General features: G+C 37.7%; 2 protein-coding genes across 2 annotated transcripts in view; one reads left to right on the forward strand and one right to left on the reverse strand.

Moving 5' to 3' along the window:
• The window catches only part of LOC140171196 (inositol 1,4,5-trisphosphate receptor-like), a 160100-nt gene extending 158650 nt beyond the window's left edge, over positions 1-1450 (reverse strand). The window contains exon 1 of the mRNA XM_072194405.1: positions 689-1450. Coding sequence (XP_072050506.1) covers positions 689-780 — 92 coding nt within the window. The 5' untranslated portion in view covers positions 781-1450. The remainder of the gene's footprint in view (positions 1-688) is intronic.
• A 4150-nt stretch (positions 1451-5600) lies between these two features.
• Positions 5601-16470, forward strand: part of LOC140171197 (mitochondrial-processing peptidase subunit beta-like) — a 29492-nt gene continuing 18622 nt past the window's right edge. The window contains 7 exon segments of the mRNA XM_072194406.1: positions 5601-5695; positions 9692-9844; positions 11649-11735; positions 12710-12839; positions 13415-13506; positions 14453-14559; positions 16057-16249. Coding sequence (XP_072050507.1) covers positions 5624-5695; positions 9692-9844; positions 11649-11735; positions 12710-12839; positions 13415-13506; positions 14453-14559; positions 16057-16249 — 834 coding nt within the window. The 5' untranslated portion in view covers positions 5601-5623.

Here is a 16470-nt window from a genome sequence, read left to right on the forward strand (position 1 = left end):
CCTTGAAACAGCACTTGGCAAAGCATTGCAGAAGAGCACCCTGTTGATGTCATCTAACAAAAAGCCTTTGACAAAGTTCCCCACAAAAGACTGAACTTGCAAAAACTGAAAGCTCATGGTATACATTTCTGTAGAAAATATTCACAAGAATTGACAAAAAATAAAGCCGACTAACATGTACCAACTAGCAGACTATCAATCATTCAAGCTACAGGTCATCCGATAAAATTCCAAAAACAATTAACACATATGAGAGTAGATACAAGGTGCTACTTCTTCAGCCAAAAGGTTATAACAGACTGGAATCAACTACCCAATTCTATGTCAGCGTTAGCTCCAACCATCAAACAACTTCAAAACCAAACTCCAAACCTTTTTTGGGTTAAGGGCAAATAGCCCACTCACCCAAGCCCAAGCTGCATTAATATCATGACCCTCCCCTCCCCTAAAAAGGATCTTGCAGCCAAGTGAGAAGAGGGAAGAATGGTGTGGAACATCATGACTGCCCATGGCTACTTGGGCATAACCAATCGATCATTTATCATGCTCTAATTCTACAAATGGATACGTACTACATGTACATGTACATGTGTAGTACATACATGTACATGTATGTCCCTTTTAAATCATTTTAATTTTGATATTACTTTAGTTTTCCAGCATACTAGAGTTACTACTCTATGCTTACCCAAGAGTACTGATGAATCCATTGACACTGCCCTCAGCATACAGAGACACAATGTCCCCAATATGAAGAAAACTTGCCGACATCTCACCCATTGTACTTCCTTATTGCTTCCAAATACATCAAGAAATATTGGTCACAAAACTGGATCTAGAATCAAGCTTCCAGACCAAGCGATGTGTAAAATGCATCCAGTCAGTCCTGATCCTGGTTATTCCCTGAATATACCAATTAGAAAACTTTTCAGATTTTTCGAAACAGAGAAGCCTTTACAATTTCATTTCAAGTTCAGTGTTAGTCAGTACATCTGACAGTAAAAAATATATATGTTCTGTCAAATTTGTCGATGAAGCACGAGATGCTCTATTAAAATTTCAGATAATTCCAACTTTGCATAAAATTGAGATGCTAATTTGTCAAATGCTAAACACAGAACACTAGCTTGATTTGAACATTAGCACTTGTTTTTGATCGATGTTGGTCATGACGGTATCAAAAGTGCTCAGCACAACATGGTACAAACAAAATGCAATGCATGAATGAATTGTGGTCAGTGTTTACGTGTGCCCATACCATTTACCACTGCGGTCATGTGCCGATCAAGGGTAATTCTGCAAAGAACGAACACAAATAAGCAAGGAACAAAATGTCGTTGTAGATGAATCCAGAGGAAATCGTCATCCAGAAGAAATAAGTTTGACAGTCAACATGAACATGCTAAACGAAACATTTACACACACATCCAGTGATGTGTACTTCACTGCCTCGGCCTCCCAGTCCTCGATTGCTGCGAAATGAAATCACCGATTTTTAACAAGGCATGGGCAAATCGATATTGTTGTCGGTAGTACCTAACCGGTCCGTCGAAGAGTTGGGGAAGGGGGCAGGATGGGGAGGGGGTATTATGTTCAGGGTTAATTAAAAAGAAATCGGAATGGAATAAAAACATATCCGATTTAAAAAAAATTAATTGATTTTTTTTGTTTAATTGCAAACATCTTGATACCCCTAAGTGATGAATCTAAGATAATTCCAGTTTTAAATACACATTGTACTGGACATATTAATCATATAGAAATGCCATGAATTAGGCCCTACTCAAGAATTTGAAAGCTGAATAAAATACATTTAATTCAGAATAATTGTAACAAAAACCTCAAAAACACAAAGTTTTATGACAAATCAAATTGACGATGACCCGAATTGAAATGACCTTTTTACCCGGCCCTGCTAAGGGTGACCACAAATTACAATCCAACTTCAAAAATGTTTTTTAAATCGTAAAAAGCTATTAAAAAAGTGTACATAGGCAGGGCCGGATTTACCTTTTTGGGGGCCCTGGGCCAGGCCAAAATTTGGAGGCCCCAAACGCACCGTGATGAAGGCATGTGCACTCAAGTGCCCACGTTTTTAGATTTTACTGGGACTTTTGCGCACGAAGCGCGCGAAAAAAAATTTTAGGCTATTTTAGGTCTAATTGAAGCTAAATTTTGCTATATAAAAGGATTGTGCGCGCGGAGCGCTCAAAATTTTACAATTGTTGTAGGCTATTTTGGCCCAAAACATGGTGTTTTCGGCTAAAATGGAAGATGCACGCTGCACAGGGCAATTTTGGGGGCCCCCAAAATTTGGGAGCCCTGGGCCCGGGCCCATCTGGCCCTATGGTAAATCCGGCCCTGTACATAGGCTACCGTGATTTCAACGACATCCCCGGCGACATATTTTAGCTATTCACACAAAAATAAATAAAAAATAAAAAACTTCACCCAGAGCTCATGGTAATAATAAAACCTTTAAAGTAAAAGGAATAGGCCTAGGGCGAGCAAATGAAAAAATCAAGAGAAATGTATGAATGGGCCCGGGTGAATGGGTACCGGGTACCGTAATCTATGAAAGTTATTAAATAAGTTCTACCCACCCTTTCTTATAACTGTGGTTCTGATTATGATAAAAATGAGGGCAAAATATTAGATTCTTGTGCGGTGCATGCCCTCAGAACCAAAATCGCATTCTTCCTACGCAGTGGAGGCGCCAGGAATTTTGGCGGGGGGGCATTGGAGGCAAAGTGAATTTCGGGGGGGGGGGGCAAATGCGCAAAATTGCCACAAAAAAATGAAAACTTACGTGATTTCGGGGTTTCCCCTCAAAAGTGGGGGGCAAATCCCCTTTGCTCCCCCCCCCCTAGTGCCGCCACTATTCTTACGAGTATTATAGCTCAAGTGTTGTGATTTTTTAATTTAAAAATATACAGCAGATTCCGATTACTGACCAGCACTGATATGTCTGTTGGTCTTTCAGAGCATGAGAATCTGTTTGGGGATCATAAAATGACTTTCAAGTTCTGTCTCAGAATTGAAAATTAAAAATAAAGACACCCACCACTTTTTGTCACTCTTATATTTTCAAATAAGTTTTTTGATGTATTACCAAGTGACATTCAATTCAATTAACAGGTTTAAAGTGCTTCCAAATGCATAAATGTTTTTGTGCATTTTAAAGAAAAACATTAACTTTGATTTATCTTTTCTTTAAAAAAGCAAAGAAATTTTGTAGTATGGAGTGAACCACTTTTACATGATATGTCAGCTTCAATTGAGAGATTAAAGCCTTAGGCCTAATGTACGATTTCCGTCAAATTTTTATTTTGTTATTCTTTATTCAAAATTGTGAAATAATATTAGTAATAGCTGACGGGGAGGGTTGCTGTCCATTTTAGGTTGAAATATCAAGGTAAAGTGATAGAAACACACAGTTCTATATGGGAGGACATATTATCATAATTTTTAAATTATCATAATTTTTAAATTATGATAATATGTCGAACTTTGCTCTGTTGACCTACAAAGACGGCCGATTCCATTTAGGTGCAAGTTGGGACATGTGTAAACATTACAAATCAGTGCCAAAAAATCAGGTTTGAAAAAAAAAACCAATTTCATATTATAAGATCGTACATGGCTTTAAATGGTATTTTATGTTCACTTCAATTTGGTCTACTTTTGGTCTAGGGTGTGGGGAGCACTCGTGACGTACCTGTGCCCACCGTACGAAACCGTATTGTAGGGGTCTATCAGTGTAGACATTTTCAGAACTGAAAGGGGGTCATTCGGTATTGGCAAAAATGGGGTGATTTTATATTGGAGCGCCCAAAATTTCACATCATTAACAATCAAAAATAGCTTTTTACCCAATTTTACAGTACAAAATAGACAAAACTCATTTTAATTGTTCAAAAATGGGATCATTCAGTGAAGACTACTGAAAAAACGGGGTCATTGGGTGTAGGATAGTGCCAACGGGGTCTTTTCATGAGCACGTGAATGCTACGCCCCCCCCCGGACTCTCGGTTTTTGCCGGCAAAAACCTGTTTTTGCCAGCAAAGTGGCAAAAACCTGGCAAAAACTGTTTTTGCCCGGTTTAAACCGTCAAAAATGGCAAAAAATGGCAAAAACTCACACATAGTCACTCAAATATTAAAAAGTGACACAGAAAGCTCATAAACAGTAACACACATCTTTCAACGAATCATTCAACATATTTTTTGTCTCATAAAGTCCTTAAAATGAAAAAGTTTTGAATTTGATACATGCCACATTTCGATTAAATGCACTTGAGCAATGAAAACGCATGCCTTTAATTTCTTAATATAGGGGTACCTGCAGGTAATATGGGACCATTAAGGACGTTTAGCTTATGTGCATAAAAACTATAGAAGATATGCCCAAAAGAGATTGTTATGATGAACAACCTGTCCTTTAAGATTAATAAAACAGGCAATGTTATCTTGTTTTTATGTTTGTTTGGACGCTATGACGTCAAAATGACGCCATCGTCAAGTGTCCCATATTACCTGCATGTGCAGGTAATATGGGACACTGTGTTATCTCTATGGTGAAAATCAAAATGTTCAGAAAATCACTCTTTCGTTCTAAAAACATTTTTGTTACATGATTTTGAATGTTAAATGCAAATTTCAACAAGAAAATTCAATTTTCTAAATAGTTTTGCTTTTCGCATTGACAATGCACACAGTTTCCTATGTGTCCCATATTACCTGCACCCATTCAGTTGAAAATCAGAGAAAATAATCATTTATAAAAGGAAAGTGCCACTTTTCAGTGGAATTTTACCTGCTGATAAGCTTAACCCATCACCTAAAGATCATAAAAAGTGACAAATGCACCCTCAGTACCAGGGTATTTGGATACACAATCATAAAATGTGGCGTCATTGATTTTATATCAGGCCAAAAAACGACGTAAATTTTTGGGCAATTTCACTCTTTTGGCATTGATTTCCAAGAGTTTGATACACAGACTCCAAAACTGCATTTCTAGAAGCACAATTGATGTCTCTAAACACTTAACAAATCAACTTAAAGTGTGTACCTTCTCTAAGCTACTTTTTGTTAACATGAAAACAGGTGTCCCATATTACCTGCTGTCCCATATTACCTGCAGCTACCCTATTGCTTATAATTACAAAATCTGGCCTTGTTACACTCTGGACCTTATTTTTGTAACTTAATAATTTGTTTTGAGATGAAAAAATTGAACTATAAATCACTTTTTTAGTTTTTGCCATCTTTGCCGGCAAAAACTGGCAAAAACTATTTTTGCCAAGTGGTTAAAACCGTGGTTAAAACCGCGGTTTTTTCCACCTGCGGCAAAAACCTGCGAACCCTGCCCGGACTGGCACCGGGTGCCGTCCTGCGGTGCAGCCAGGGCTGGCTGTTGATTTGAGGGGCATGGCATACACACATTATGTGTACCGGGGTGAATTATGTGACAAAAAAAATCCTTACCCCTTCACTTTTCGGACTGGCTTGCCAAAAGCTAACAAACCTTACCCGGCCACCCCCCGACAAAATTGGTATCGTATAAATGTACAGGTATCGTATACCGCCCCAGTTTTTTCCACTATCTCGTCCGTGCAAACATGGCTTCCTCACTCTGTCGAGTACCGGCGATTTTAGGGAGATATTCCTCCAAAATTGGAACATGTCCAAGGGTATGTTAAACTTAAAAATCTAAAGACTTTGTTTAGAAAGAGATGCGTAACGTTTTCAAAGTGTTGTATTGATTTTCAATGTACGATTTTGTCCACATTTTTACAAAACTTATGGTCATATGTAATTGTAATCGATGATTGACATGATTATGGCAAGTAGCAGAATTCTGCACCCCTGCATTATATTGTTATAAGTTTTCATTTCACTTTATTCAGGATTATACCAGGGATAAAAACACAAAAAGTACACATAAAAGTACACTTATTTCCATTGTGGTCCTTGAGTCACATCAAAACCTGTAAATTTTTTTATAAAAAGTCTAATCAGTCTATGAACTAAATGAAGCGGCTCTGTTTGCAAAAGTTTATCACGCCTGTCGTGCACGTGTACAGTGCTAGTGCTAGAATGTGACCAGGCATTTTCAGGTTCCCACATGTTTGATTTTTAGGGATTCAATCATGACATGTGTCACCGTTGTTCATCACCGTTTAACAACGATGCGGCGGCGTTGTCTGCATGCTTTACTTCGTCTTCATGAATGAAAACAACAATATAGATCGCCTAATTCACATAATCATGTGATTATACTTTGGTTCACCTCAAGTTTGGTAGTGACGTAGGTGCGTATTTTGCTTGCTGCATTATCACATCGCGCACGTAAAGTTAAATGCGCTGAGTGTACACGCCCGCGTACAGAGGCGGTTTGTTGGCACGCTTGCGGCGCAACCGCGAAAAAGCATTGACGTCACTACCAATCAATCAATCAATTTATTTTCATCCATTCATTATACAACAATATAATTATGATACAATGAGATACAATAATGATGTATTTTATATACAATAATATAATGGAAAAAGCAACAATTTTTATGAAAAACGTCAATGAGATGGATGAGGACACTGCTAAACGCAGAGCGTGAGGTGCAGTGCCCTCGGCCTAAAGTTACAACATACAACATTTAACCAAAAAATAAAATACGCTCGGTACAATTTTCACTCAAAATCGTGCACTGAGTGCCTATGGACGAGAAAGTGAAAGCAAGCAGTTATGGCCACAAGGCTGTCCATGCACTGGGCACACAATTTGGAGTGAAATGATACATAATTGGAAAATATAAAACTGATGGTAAACTAAATAATGTACCAAAAAATTAGGGTGCCGACATAAAGCTGACCTGATAGCAAGAAATGAGAGACCGTTTTAAAGTAGTAATGAAACATGAATGTAATTACGATTCACTTGGCAAATATTTTCCAAGGAGATGTTTTTTCATGTGTTGTTTAAAACAGCTACCGAAGGTGCGCTTTTCAGGATTGGTGGTAAATTATTCCAAAGTAATGCACCTTGGATTCTGATGGTGTTATATGCAAGGCACGTGTTGGTTTGCTCAATATGGATATCACCTGCATGACGAGTGTTGTAGTTATGCACGTCACTGTTGATAGTAAAATAATTTTGATCAAGTAGGTCGTTGGGAAGGAGACAATGATAAAATTGATACATAAAAATTACAATTTGAAGAATGTACAAATCATGAATTTTTAATGTTTTAAGTGTTGAAAAAAGTGGGTCAGAATGTGCTAACCAGAGTGAGTTAGTGCAGGTTCTGACGAGCTTCTTTGCAACAGGAGAACAGAGTCACGGTGTGAATTATTATTATCAGCCCAGATAATTGCGCAATAGTTTAAGTAAGGATAAACCAACGAGTTGTATAAGGTTGGCAAGGACTCAATTGGAAGAAATTGCTTAACTTTTCTGATGATGCCATTATATTTAGAGATGATATTACAGACGTGAGTGGTGTGGGACTTCCAACTTAAATTATCATCAATTAGGATCCCTAAGAATTTAGTAGTATTAACTTGACCTAATTGTTTATTATCAATCTTAACTTTAATGTCAATGTTGGGATTCCGACTATATTTACTTTTAAATATCATGTAATTAGTTTTATTTACATTTAATGACAGCTTGTTTAATTTAAACCAGTTAGAAATTATTTCAAGATCTTTATTTAGCAGGGTTTCAAGGGTATTAGGATCTTTATTGGTACAAATTATATTAGTATCATCTGCGAATAAAATAAATTTAAGCTTAGAGGAGCAGTTGGGCAAATCATTTATGTAAAGGAGGAAAAGTAAGGGACCGAGGATCGAACCCTGTGGAACTCCACAATGGATGGTATTAGTGGTGGAATGTTTCCCATTGAAGACAACAAATTGTTGTCTATCCTTTAAATAGTTTTTTATCCACAAATTGGAAGTTCCTCTAATGCCACAGTGGTAAAGTTTTTGAAGGAGAATGGAATGGTCAAGGGTGTCAAAAGCCTTGCTTAAATCAAGGAAGATACCTACTGTGCATAGTTTATTGTCAATTGCAGTGGTAATGGTGTCATACAGGTTATTAATAGCCATGTAAGTGGAATGATTTTTGCGAAAGCCAAATTGGTTCGGACTGAGAATTTTGTGATCAGTAATGAAGTCAAGGATCCGGTTATAAATGATCTTCTCGAGCAGTTTTGAGATAGATGGTAAAATAGAAATGGGACGATAATTGGTAAATTTATGTTTGTCACCAGATTTAAAAACCGGATTCACTTTGGCCGTTTTCAATTTTGATGGAACAATACCTGATGATAAGGAGCTATTAAAAATATGTATGATGACATCAAGAATTTCAGAACTACCGAACTTGAGGTGAACCAAATTATAGTTCATGTGGAATTTGCTCGAGAAACACTAGCTACGAATTTGCTCACGGATGCCCTCGCATTCGTAGCTAGTGTCCTTTCGTATCTGAATGCAGTGCGGGAATAAACATGTAAATAACACCGTATACTTAATACAATAGGCCACTGACTGCTTCAATAAGCATACCCTCAAATACCACTTTCCACATAACATGACCTACCAATTTGTTACTATACACGTTCCCAACATAATTCTCAGTAATACTTCGCATTTCAAGTGCAATTGCGTGGATATTTCATCACTAAAATTGCTCCCATTTTTCCATTGATCGGCGATGATTCAATTGTCAGTTCACGAAGTAAAATTTACTGTTGTTTCTAGTTTGTAATTTCAATTTCCCTAGACATGTGTATTAATAAACAAAACTCTTAAAAATAATAAATTTTTCTAATTTGCTACTGACAGTATATCGGAAATTACTTCTTCATTAACTGCTGATTTGTTTTTGGACTATTTTATAACACTATATCAATATTTTGTATTGTTAAATTAGGTTTGTACTAAAAGCACTAACATAACAGAGACAAGTCCAACGCAGCTAAAACGCTCCACCTCATTGGTTAAAAACTAATTGCTTATCACGTGAGCCTGTTACGTCGATAATATTCTCAACCCCACAAAACGTTATTCAGTCAATAATAAGCACAATTTACGTGTGAAATGCCCTCGTAGGTTGAGACTATTTCACCATCAGCACGGCGCAAACAGCTACAATAATAATAGCATGTGCAGGCCGGATCCAGCTCTGAAAAACTTGCCGAATATTTAGCTGATATTTCCTTTATAATGTTAGGATTGTATGCATCGAAAGTGCAAACAGGTAGGTAATAGTACAATAAAACTTATATAATGACACGCTTATTAATATGTGCTGGTGAAGTAAGCCAATACATAGCATTTTTATCAGTCATGTCAGTGTTTATATCCCGATGCATTTTTATACACCGGGGTTCTGACCGATATTCAGTACGAACGGATTCTAACGGTCAAAGCAAGCTTTGACCGTTATTTCGAACAATGTGGAATGTGTCAGTGTCAGTCATTGCAACCTTACAAGAAGATCTGTAATTTCTCGGTTGATATCACTGAGCGATGAAACTACATGTACAAAACAAAATGGCAATGTTTTGAATCTTGTACTGACAGGCCTCAATTCATTATAATACTATAGGATGCGACTTATTAAATCAATTCATTCATCAGGTTGGAATATTTTTACTTTGGTTTATTTTTCGTTGTAGGTCAGGACAGCAAATGCTCTATCCAAGAGGCTACGATCTTCTCAAGCTGTTGGCTTCAAAGAGACATTACTCAACGTCCCTGAGACTAAGGTATCCAAATTATCAAATGGCCTAAGAGTAGCAACGGAAGACTCGGGTATACCTACATGCACAGTAAGTACATCTATCCACAAGAAATTGAATACCTGAGTGGAAGAAGGGCCCAACTCCATCAAACCTGTTTTTGAGATATTAAAAAAAACTTAATATTTGGAAAAGTTTTATAAACAGAATGTTTTCATCTTCAGGGGACCTTTAATACATGAACATACAATATTTTTAAACATTCAAAATTATATATATACCGTATGATGTTTCCATAGCAGCGGTACAGGTCTTAATATGAGCTGGAGTTGGGCCCTTCTTCCACTAATATACTGCAAGTGCCAGTTCCGTAAGCAGATGTGTTATAAATAGCTACAGAAATTTGATAATTATTAGCAAGAATGTTTATTGTAGTGAAAAGCAGATTCCATGAAAACCATGATTAAGTGTATATGTAGAAGACTATTTGAAGAGCTTTGTTTCAAAACCCCTTGCATCCACTTGCCCAATTTTGAGAACACAGTAGAAAACCATCAAAATAATCACTGATATACTTAGGTGTTTTTCAACAAAAGTAGTTTTTGGCAGGATGCTCATCCTACCCAAGCATCCTGCCAAAACTGCTTTAGTTGCAAACCCCCCATATATCAGTGATTTTTTTTTTGATGATTTTTTGATGTGTTCTCAAAAATGGGCAAGTGGATGTACGGGGTTTTGAAACAAAGCTCTTCATTTAAAGAGTAGATTTTGGCTCATCTTTCACACACAAGGAAGAACAGCCTGCTGGCAATAAAATGCTGGGTCTAACTCAGGTATTCAATTAGGTTTCTTAAATTCTTTATCGTACCAGGTCTTCTCAAATTGTAATTGAATAAAATTTTTGTCACCTTTTTCCAAGAATGTTTTTGGTGATGTTTATGACAAACACGTAAAAAAAACTTTAAAAAGGCCATTTTCAGTACCTAGGTGCTCCCAGTCATATGAGATATGTTGTCATCAAAGGTGCCGGTAGATTTAAATACGGTCAACAACAGAGCTCGAAAAAATGTTAATTTCCCGGGAAGCAAGCTAAATTTCCCACAATTTATAGCATGTTTTTATACACAAAAAAGACACAATTTCCCTCCAAATACCAGAATTTCCCTCCAAACACCAACATTTCCTGGGAATGAGCTTACCAAATTCCCCACTTTTTCGAGCCATGGTCAACAATGAACCATTCTCTGTCATCAGCGGTGTAATGATGTTGGTAGACTGACTGATGATTCTCTAGTGTTTCTAGATGTTTAATTGTTTATGAATATGATATTCTTTTTGTCCTTTTTGATGGAATTTCTAGAAGAATCTTAATATGGTTGTCCTCCAAAACTTTTCTAGGGTAGGGGCCAATTATGTTTCTACAAATCATATTTAAAAACTCCCCAATTATGACTACATAGTATAAGATGTGAATGTGGATATTTCACTATTATACCCCTCATTTATGTTATAACCCATGTTACATAGTAGAGTGTGAAACAAACTATTTTTTAAACTTCCAAAATATATTGAAAATGTAAAACTTGTTTCCCATTTTCAAATTTGGTGCAGTGACCCATCTCCTTGCAATGTAAATGTAAACCACACAAAATAGCATCGCAAAAGCCACTGATCTCCTTGCGATACTAACCGCTCAAAATAGCGTTAGACATGTTAGGCGGTCTGCTTGTTTAATTGTAAAAGTGAGAGTCCAAAACTTCTAACCTAATTTCTTGAAAAATTCATAGAATTGATAATGTGTTACCAGTTATTTGTGATCATTTAGCAGGATAAATTACATTTTAAAACAATCTTTGATGAGCTCTGACGCAATGATTTTTCTTTTCTTTTACAGGTGGGCCTGTGGATTGATGCTGGTAGCCGATATGAGAATGATAAAAATAATGGCACAGCGCATTTCTTAGAACACATGTCATTCAAGGTAAATCTCATCAGTATAATTTGCAAATTTAGAACCGGTGATAGTCCCCTTCTCTTTTCGAATAGCTCTGACACTTACCATGCACAGGGTTTGACTCTTCCTGTACACAGGCCAACAGCTTTATGCAGGCTCAGAAATCCGATGCGAATCCGCGAATCGATTCGCGCAAAGATTCTCGTAAAACATCAACCGGGCGAATCCATACGGATTCGCGTAGTGCATTGGCATTGTACAGAAAGAAAAAAATATGTACCCATTTTGAGTCCCGGTTTGACTATTTATACTTCATTATTTAAGCAACTGAACTCCCAAAATGACGAATTATGGTATAATGTACTTAAATCATTAATAATTTGTACAATAATACTGATTTGAGAGGGCATTTTAACAGCGAAAACAGCCATCGGTTATGCGTGCGATGATTTGTTTCGCCAGAGCCGCCATCTTGGATGACTGAATTGGACTGTCATAACCGTATGAGGGCAGTATATTTTTCAATCATTGTGCAGCGGGAGCGGGATGTAAATTTGCGCGAATCAGGGATTCTCGCAAAATTCTCTTGCGAGAATCTAAATGGATTCGCCCACACTGCCACGGATTTCTAGGCCTGTTTATGTGACTTCCGAACCATGAGACTTAGCAAACACACTGCCTATATCTGCTCATTCTAAGCAGTGTATGGTGGGTGGGGGTGAAAAGAAATTCTACAATTTTATTCTGCAAAGTAACTGAACAATATTTCCGACCTTATAGGCACATTTGGGAGAGGAAGAGAATTCTCACCTAACATGCCTAAGGCAAGCCCAAGGCTGGAACTCATGTCGAACGTATGCTCTTGGCCGACAGCGCAACGCCTTAACCGCTCGGCCACCTCCCAATATGTTTTTTCATATTAAAACACTTGTTATAAAATCTGTGCTATCTTACACTTTGACATTAATTACATATTGATACTTGTTTATTTTTGTAACTAGGGCACCCAGAAACGATCTCAGATGGATCTGGAGCTTGAAATTGAGAACATGGGTGCTCACCTCAATGCTTACACCTCAAGGGAACAGACAGTGTATTATGCCAAATGCTTCTCAAGTGATCTGGCTAAAGGTAAGGTATAGATGAGTTGACCTCAATGTTTATCAACAAAGGCAAGGGACTGGTATATCGATATGCTTGAGCGAACTGCATACAACCACTACACTGTTCAATAGCCTTATTGTGATGTGGCGGGAGCTTTAAAACCAAGGGCCCTGAACAAAATATGATGCACGCACATACTGCCAGGCAAAAAACAATGGAAATTGTGATGATGCGTGCGCATACTGCCAAGTCAACTCATCTATAGACATAAAGATTGGAATCAGGCACGCAAAATGCATTCATTTTCCAGGGAGTTTTACACAAAGATAGCAACATTTCAGATGTTTTTGATGTTTATTGTTTTGTATTTTGTTGCACCAAAATGTCCTCTCAAATGTCACCATTTCTGAACATTTTCAAAGAGGGAAACTTTGAATTCAGAAATTATGCTTAGTTCAACTGGTAAATAGGCCAAAAAATATATACATGCTGCAGTTTATATTTATTACTTGATTAACAATCCGATAAATCAAGTTTGAATATTCTATGTTGGATCTTGAAGTTATTGTTTATAATTCCCTGTTTTTGTATTTTCTTGGTAGCTGTGGAAATATTATCAGACATCATCCAGAATAGTAAACTTGGGGAGGCTGAGATAACAAGAGAACGGGAAGTCATCCTCAGAGAGATGCAGGTAGGTTGGATACCCAGCACATTTGAACTGTGGACCACTCTGTACTGGGGGACTGTCCTCGGTTTCTGGAGGTCTGCAAACGACCACAATTGTTTGTCTAATGTATTTGCGAAATAGTCCTCTATCGTACGTCCTCGAGGTCCGCAGTTGCTAGGTTAAATCCCATACACACAAAAATACACAAACAAGATAGTGGAAAACATAATCTGTATGTCTATTGAGTACGGATAATGGCGTCCACGTTTGGAGGCTATTACATGTGGGTGTGTTTGTGTGCGCATTGGTAAACCCCTTCAACCAAGGATGTTGACCAGGATACACTTCACATAACAAATCTAGGGGACATCCAAAAATTGCGGACATCGTTGGTTCCTTGCCCACCAGCATATTGCAAACAGTGTAAAAATGAATAAAATAAGACATCTTGTTTGCTGGTGTAGGATTAGGTCTTGGTTGGATTGTATAACTTCAATAAAGTTGATAAACAAATCAACTTTCTTTGTCTTTCTGAGTTTCAATTTGGAAATATAAATTATATATAAATTATGAGAATTTTCCTGATTTTGCAGGATTTCCTGCTGCCTCATTTCACACGCTTTTTCAGGCTTTTTCAAACTTTTCAGTTTTTTTCATGGATGATCATTCTCATGCCTGTATAATATGTAATTTTATTTTGCTCTTTGCTTTTTGATGTATTTTAGCAGAATTTGTGAAAGAAAAGAACCCCAAACTAATTTGGTACCAATATTTTGGAGACGCCCTCAAGTAGCAAGTATCAAAACTGTTTACCAAACTTTTACAGTTGCCCGTACATAACAATTTACATTTTTAGTAAGTTTTCTAGCAAGCACAGCTTTTCTTGCCAAGCACCAGAAATTATTAATGTGTAGCTTTTCCACAGCTTAATTGTTACCAGTTTGGTTTTTGTTATGTTTTCTTTGTCCAGGAGGTAGAAACTAACCTACAAGAGGTCATGTTTGATCACTTACATGCAGTAGCTTACCAGGGTACACCACTCGGAAGAACCATCTTGGGGCCCACTGAAAATATCAAGTAAGAATGTATTCTGCACTCTCTCTTAGAAATTCACATTCATGCAAGTTTGTTCAGTAGTGTGCTAGGAGATGTAGGAAAACATAAGTTACATAAATGGCACAAAAATCCAAACCAAGGATGTCTCTTACCAATCTGAAACATTTTTGAATATCTTTTGATGAATTTATGCTCTATCCCTTTGGCTGAAAAGGGAATTCATCATTAAAAGCAATCATTTTGATAATCACATCATGTAGTTATCCTTAAACAACTGAAGTAGAACTGTTAACAAAGTAGATATCTGGAAAAGTATAAAATGCAATTTCTTGGAAGCGCATATTTAGCCAACTTCAAAAACGAAAAGAAAAGATGCCAAACAATTTCGAGCAGTTATGCATGACCCAAGGACAGATTGCTCAGTGGATATAATGACAATAGCTGTCAGCTGAATATTTTATAGCTGTGTCATGGATATTAAAGTGACTAATCAATACGTGGATCCCGAGTTCTATACCGGAAGTCAGTTTGACCAAAATTCCTTCCCACAATACAATATGCGGGTTCTAACAGTGCATTCATGATCAGCAGGGTGTACTGTGCCCATGCAACATACGCTGCATGTTGTTCCAGGATACGCATTATGCAATGACGGTATTTTCGGTCAAACCACAGAATTAGAGAAGGAGAACCGGGACTCCCTATACCACCACGTACAATTGCACCGTCAGCTATGGGGAGAAAATTGGGGTATTCGGGTCCTTGCCGACGGTGCGTGCGGAGACGAACGAAAACAATTCTGCGCCTCATCTGAAGCGCCTTGGTACTTTCGCAGGCAGGTCGCATCAAGTGTGTCTCTCAAATGCGCCCATCATCCATGTCGCGCTTGCATGACAACGAATGCCTCGAGCGCATTCCGAGGGAAACCGAATATCCCCAATTTTTGCTCCATGCCTGTATCAAGATGGCGGCTGAGTCCTGGTTCTCTGGTTTTAATTCTGTGGGTCAAACTGACTTCCGGTAGAGAAACCCAGTATCCACTTTTTGATATCATTTAACTCATAAATATGTATGAGGTATAAAAGAATTGAACTTTTGTTTACAACACATAAAGTTGCTCACCTGAAAGATTCGGTTGTTAAGACTACAACCTTCTTCAGCAGAATGATCCAGTCAGTCGTTAATTGATTTGATGACTCTTGACTTGTGACGTCAGAACTAGATCACAGATTCCTTGTTCAAAGAAGGTTGGTTTGCCCGGATGTGAATAGCCTCTTTGACTCCTCTTTCAATCTACGATCCAGTTCTGACATCACAAGTCAAGATCATCAAATCGATTAATAACTGGCAGGATCATTCTGCTGAAGAAGGTTGTAGTCTTAACAACCGAAAATTTCAGGTGAGCAACTTTATGTTTTGTGAACAAAATTCTTCATTTATTTGATTACCAACACAGATGAACTTTCATGATAATGTATGAGGTATATTAAAACCATCTCTCATCCTCATCTTATCTAGGAGTATCCAAAGATCTGATCTGGTAGACTACATCAACACTCACTACAAAGGACCACGCATTGTCCTTGCTGCTGCCGGTGGAGTCAATCATGAAGAACTCTCCTCCTTGGCGGATCAGCATTTTGGCCAAATTGGGACAGACTACAAGGATGAAGTTCCTTTGGCTCCTCCATGCAGATTCACAGGCAGTGAGGTAAGTGTGGTTTGATGAATCAAAACAATTTGATCAGACTCAGTACACGGTCGATCTTACCGCTTCCGATGTTGATTAAGATACTTCTTGCATCGATCCCGAGATGCGGAAAACCAATAGTCATTTTGTCCCACATAAATGAATAAATAACAAAAACCCCGATCCCCGGTGGACTCACCCAAAAGGTGACGCCACACCATATGATCGTCCCTTATCCTCCT

This window comes from Amphiura filiformis, chromosome 15 (genome assembly GCF_039555335.1).
Source record: "Amphiura filiformis chromosome 15, Afil_fr2py, whole genome shotgun sequence".
NCBI classification, from domain to species: Eukaryota; Metazoa; Echinodermata; class Ophiuroidea; order Amphilepidida; family Amphiuridae; genus Amphiura; species Amphiura filiformis.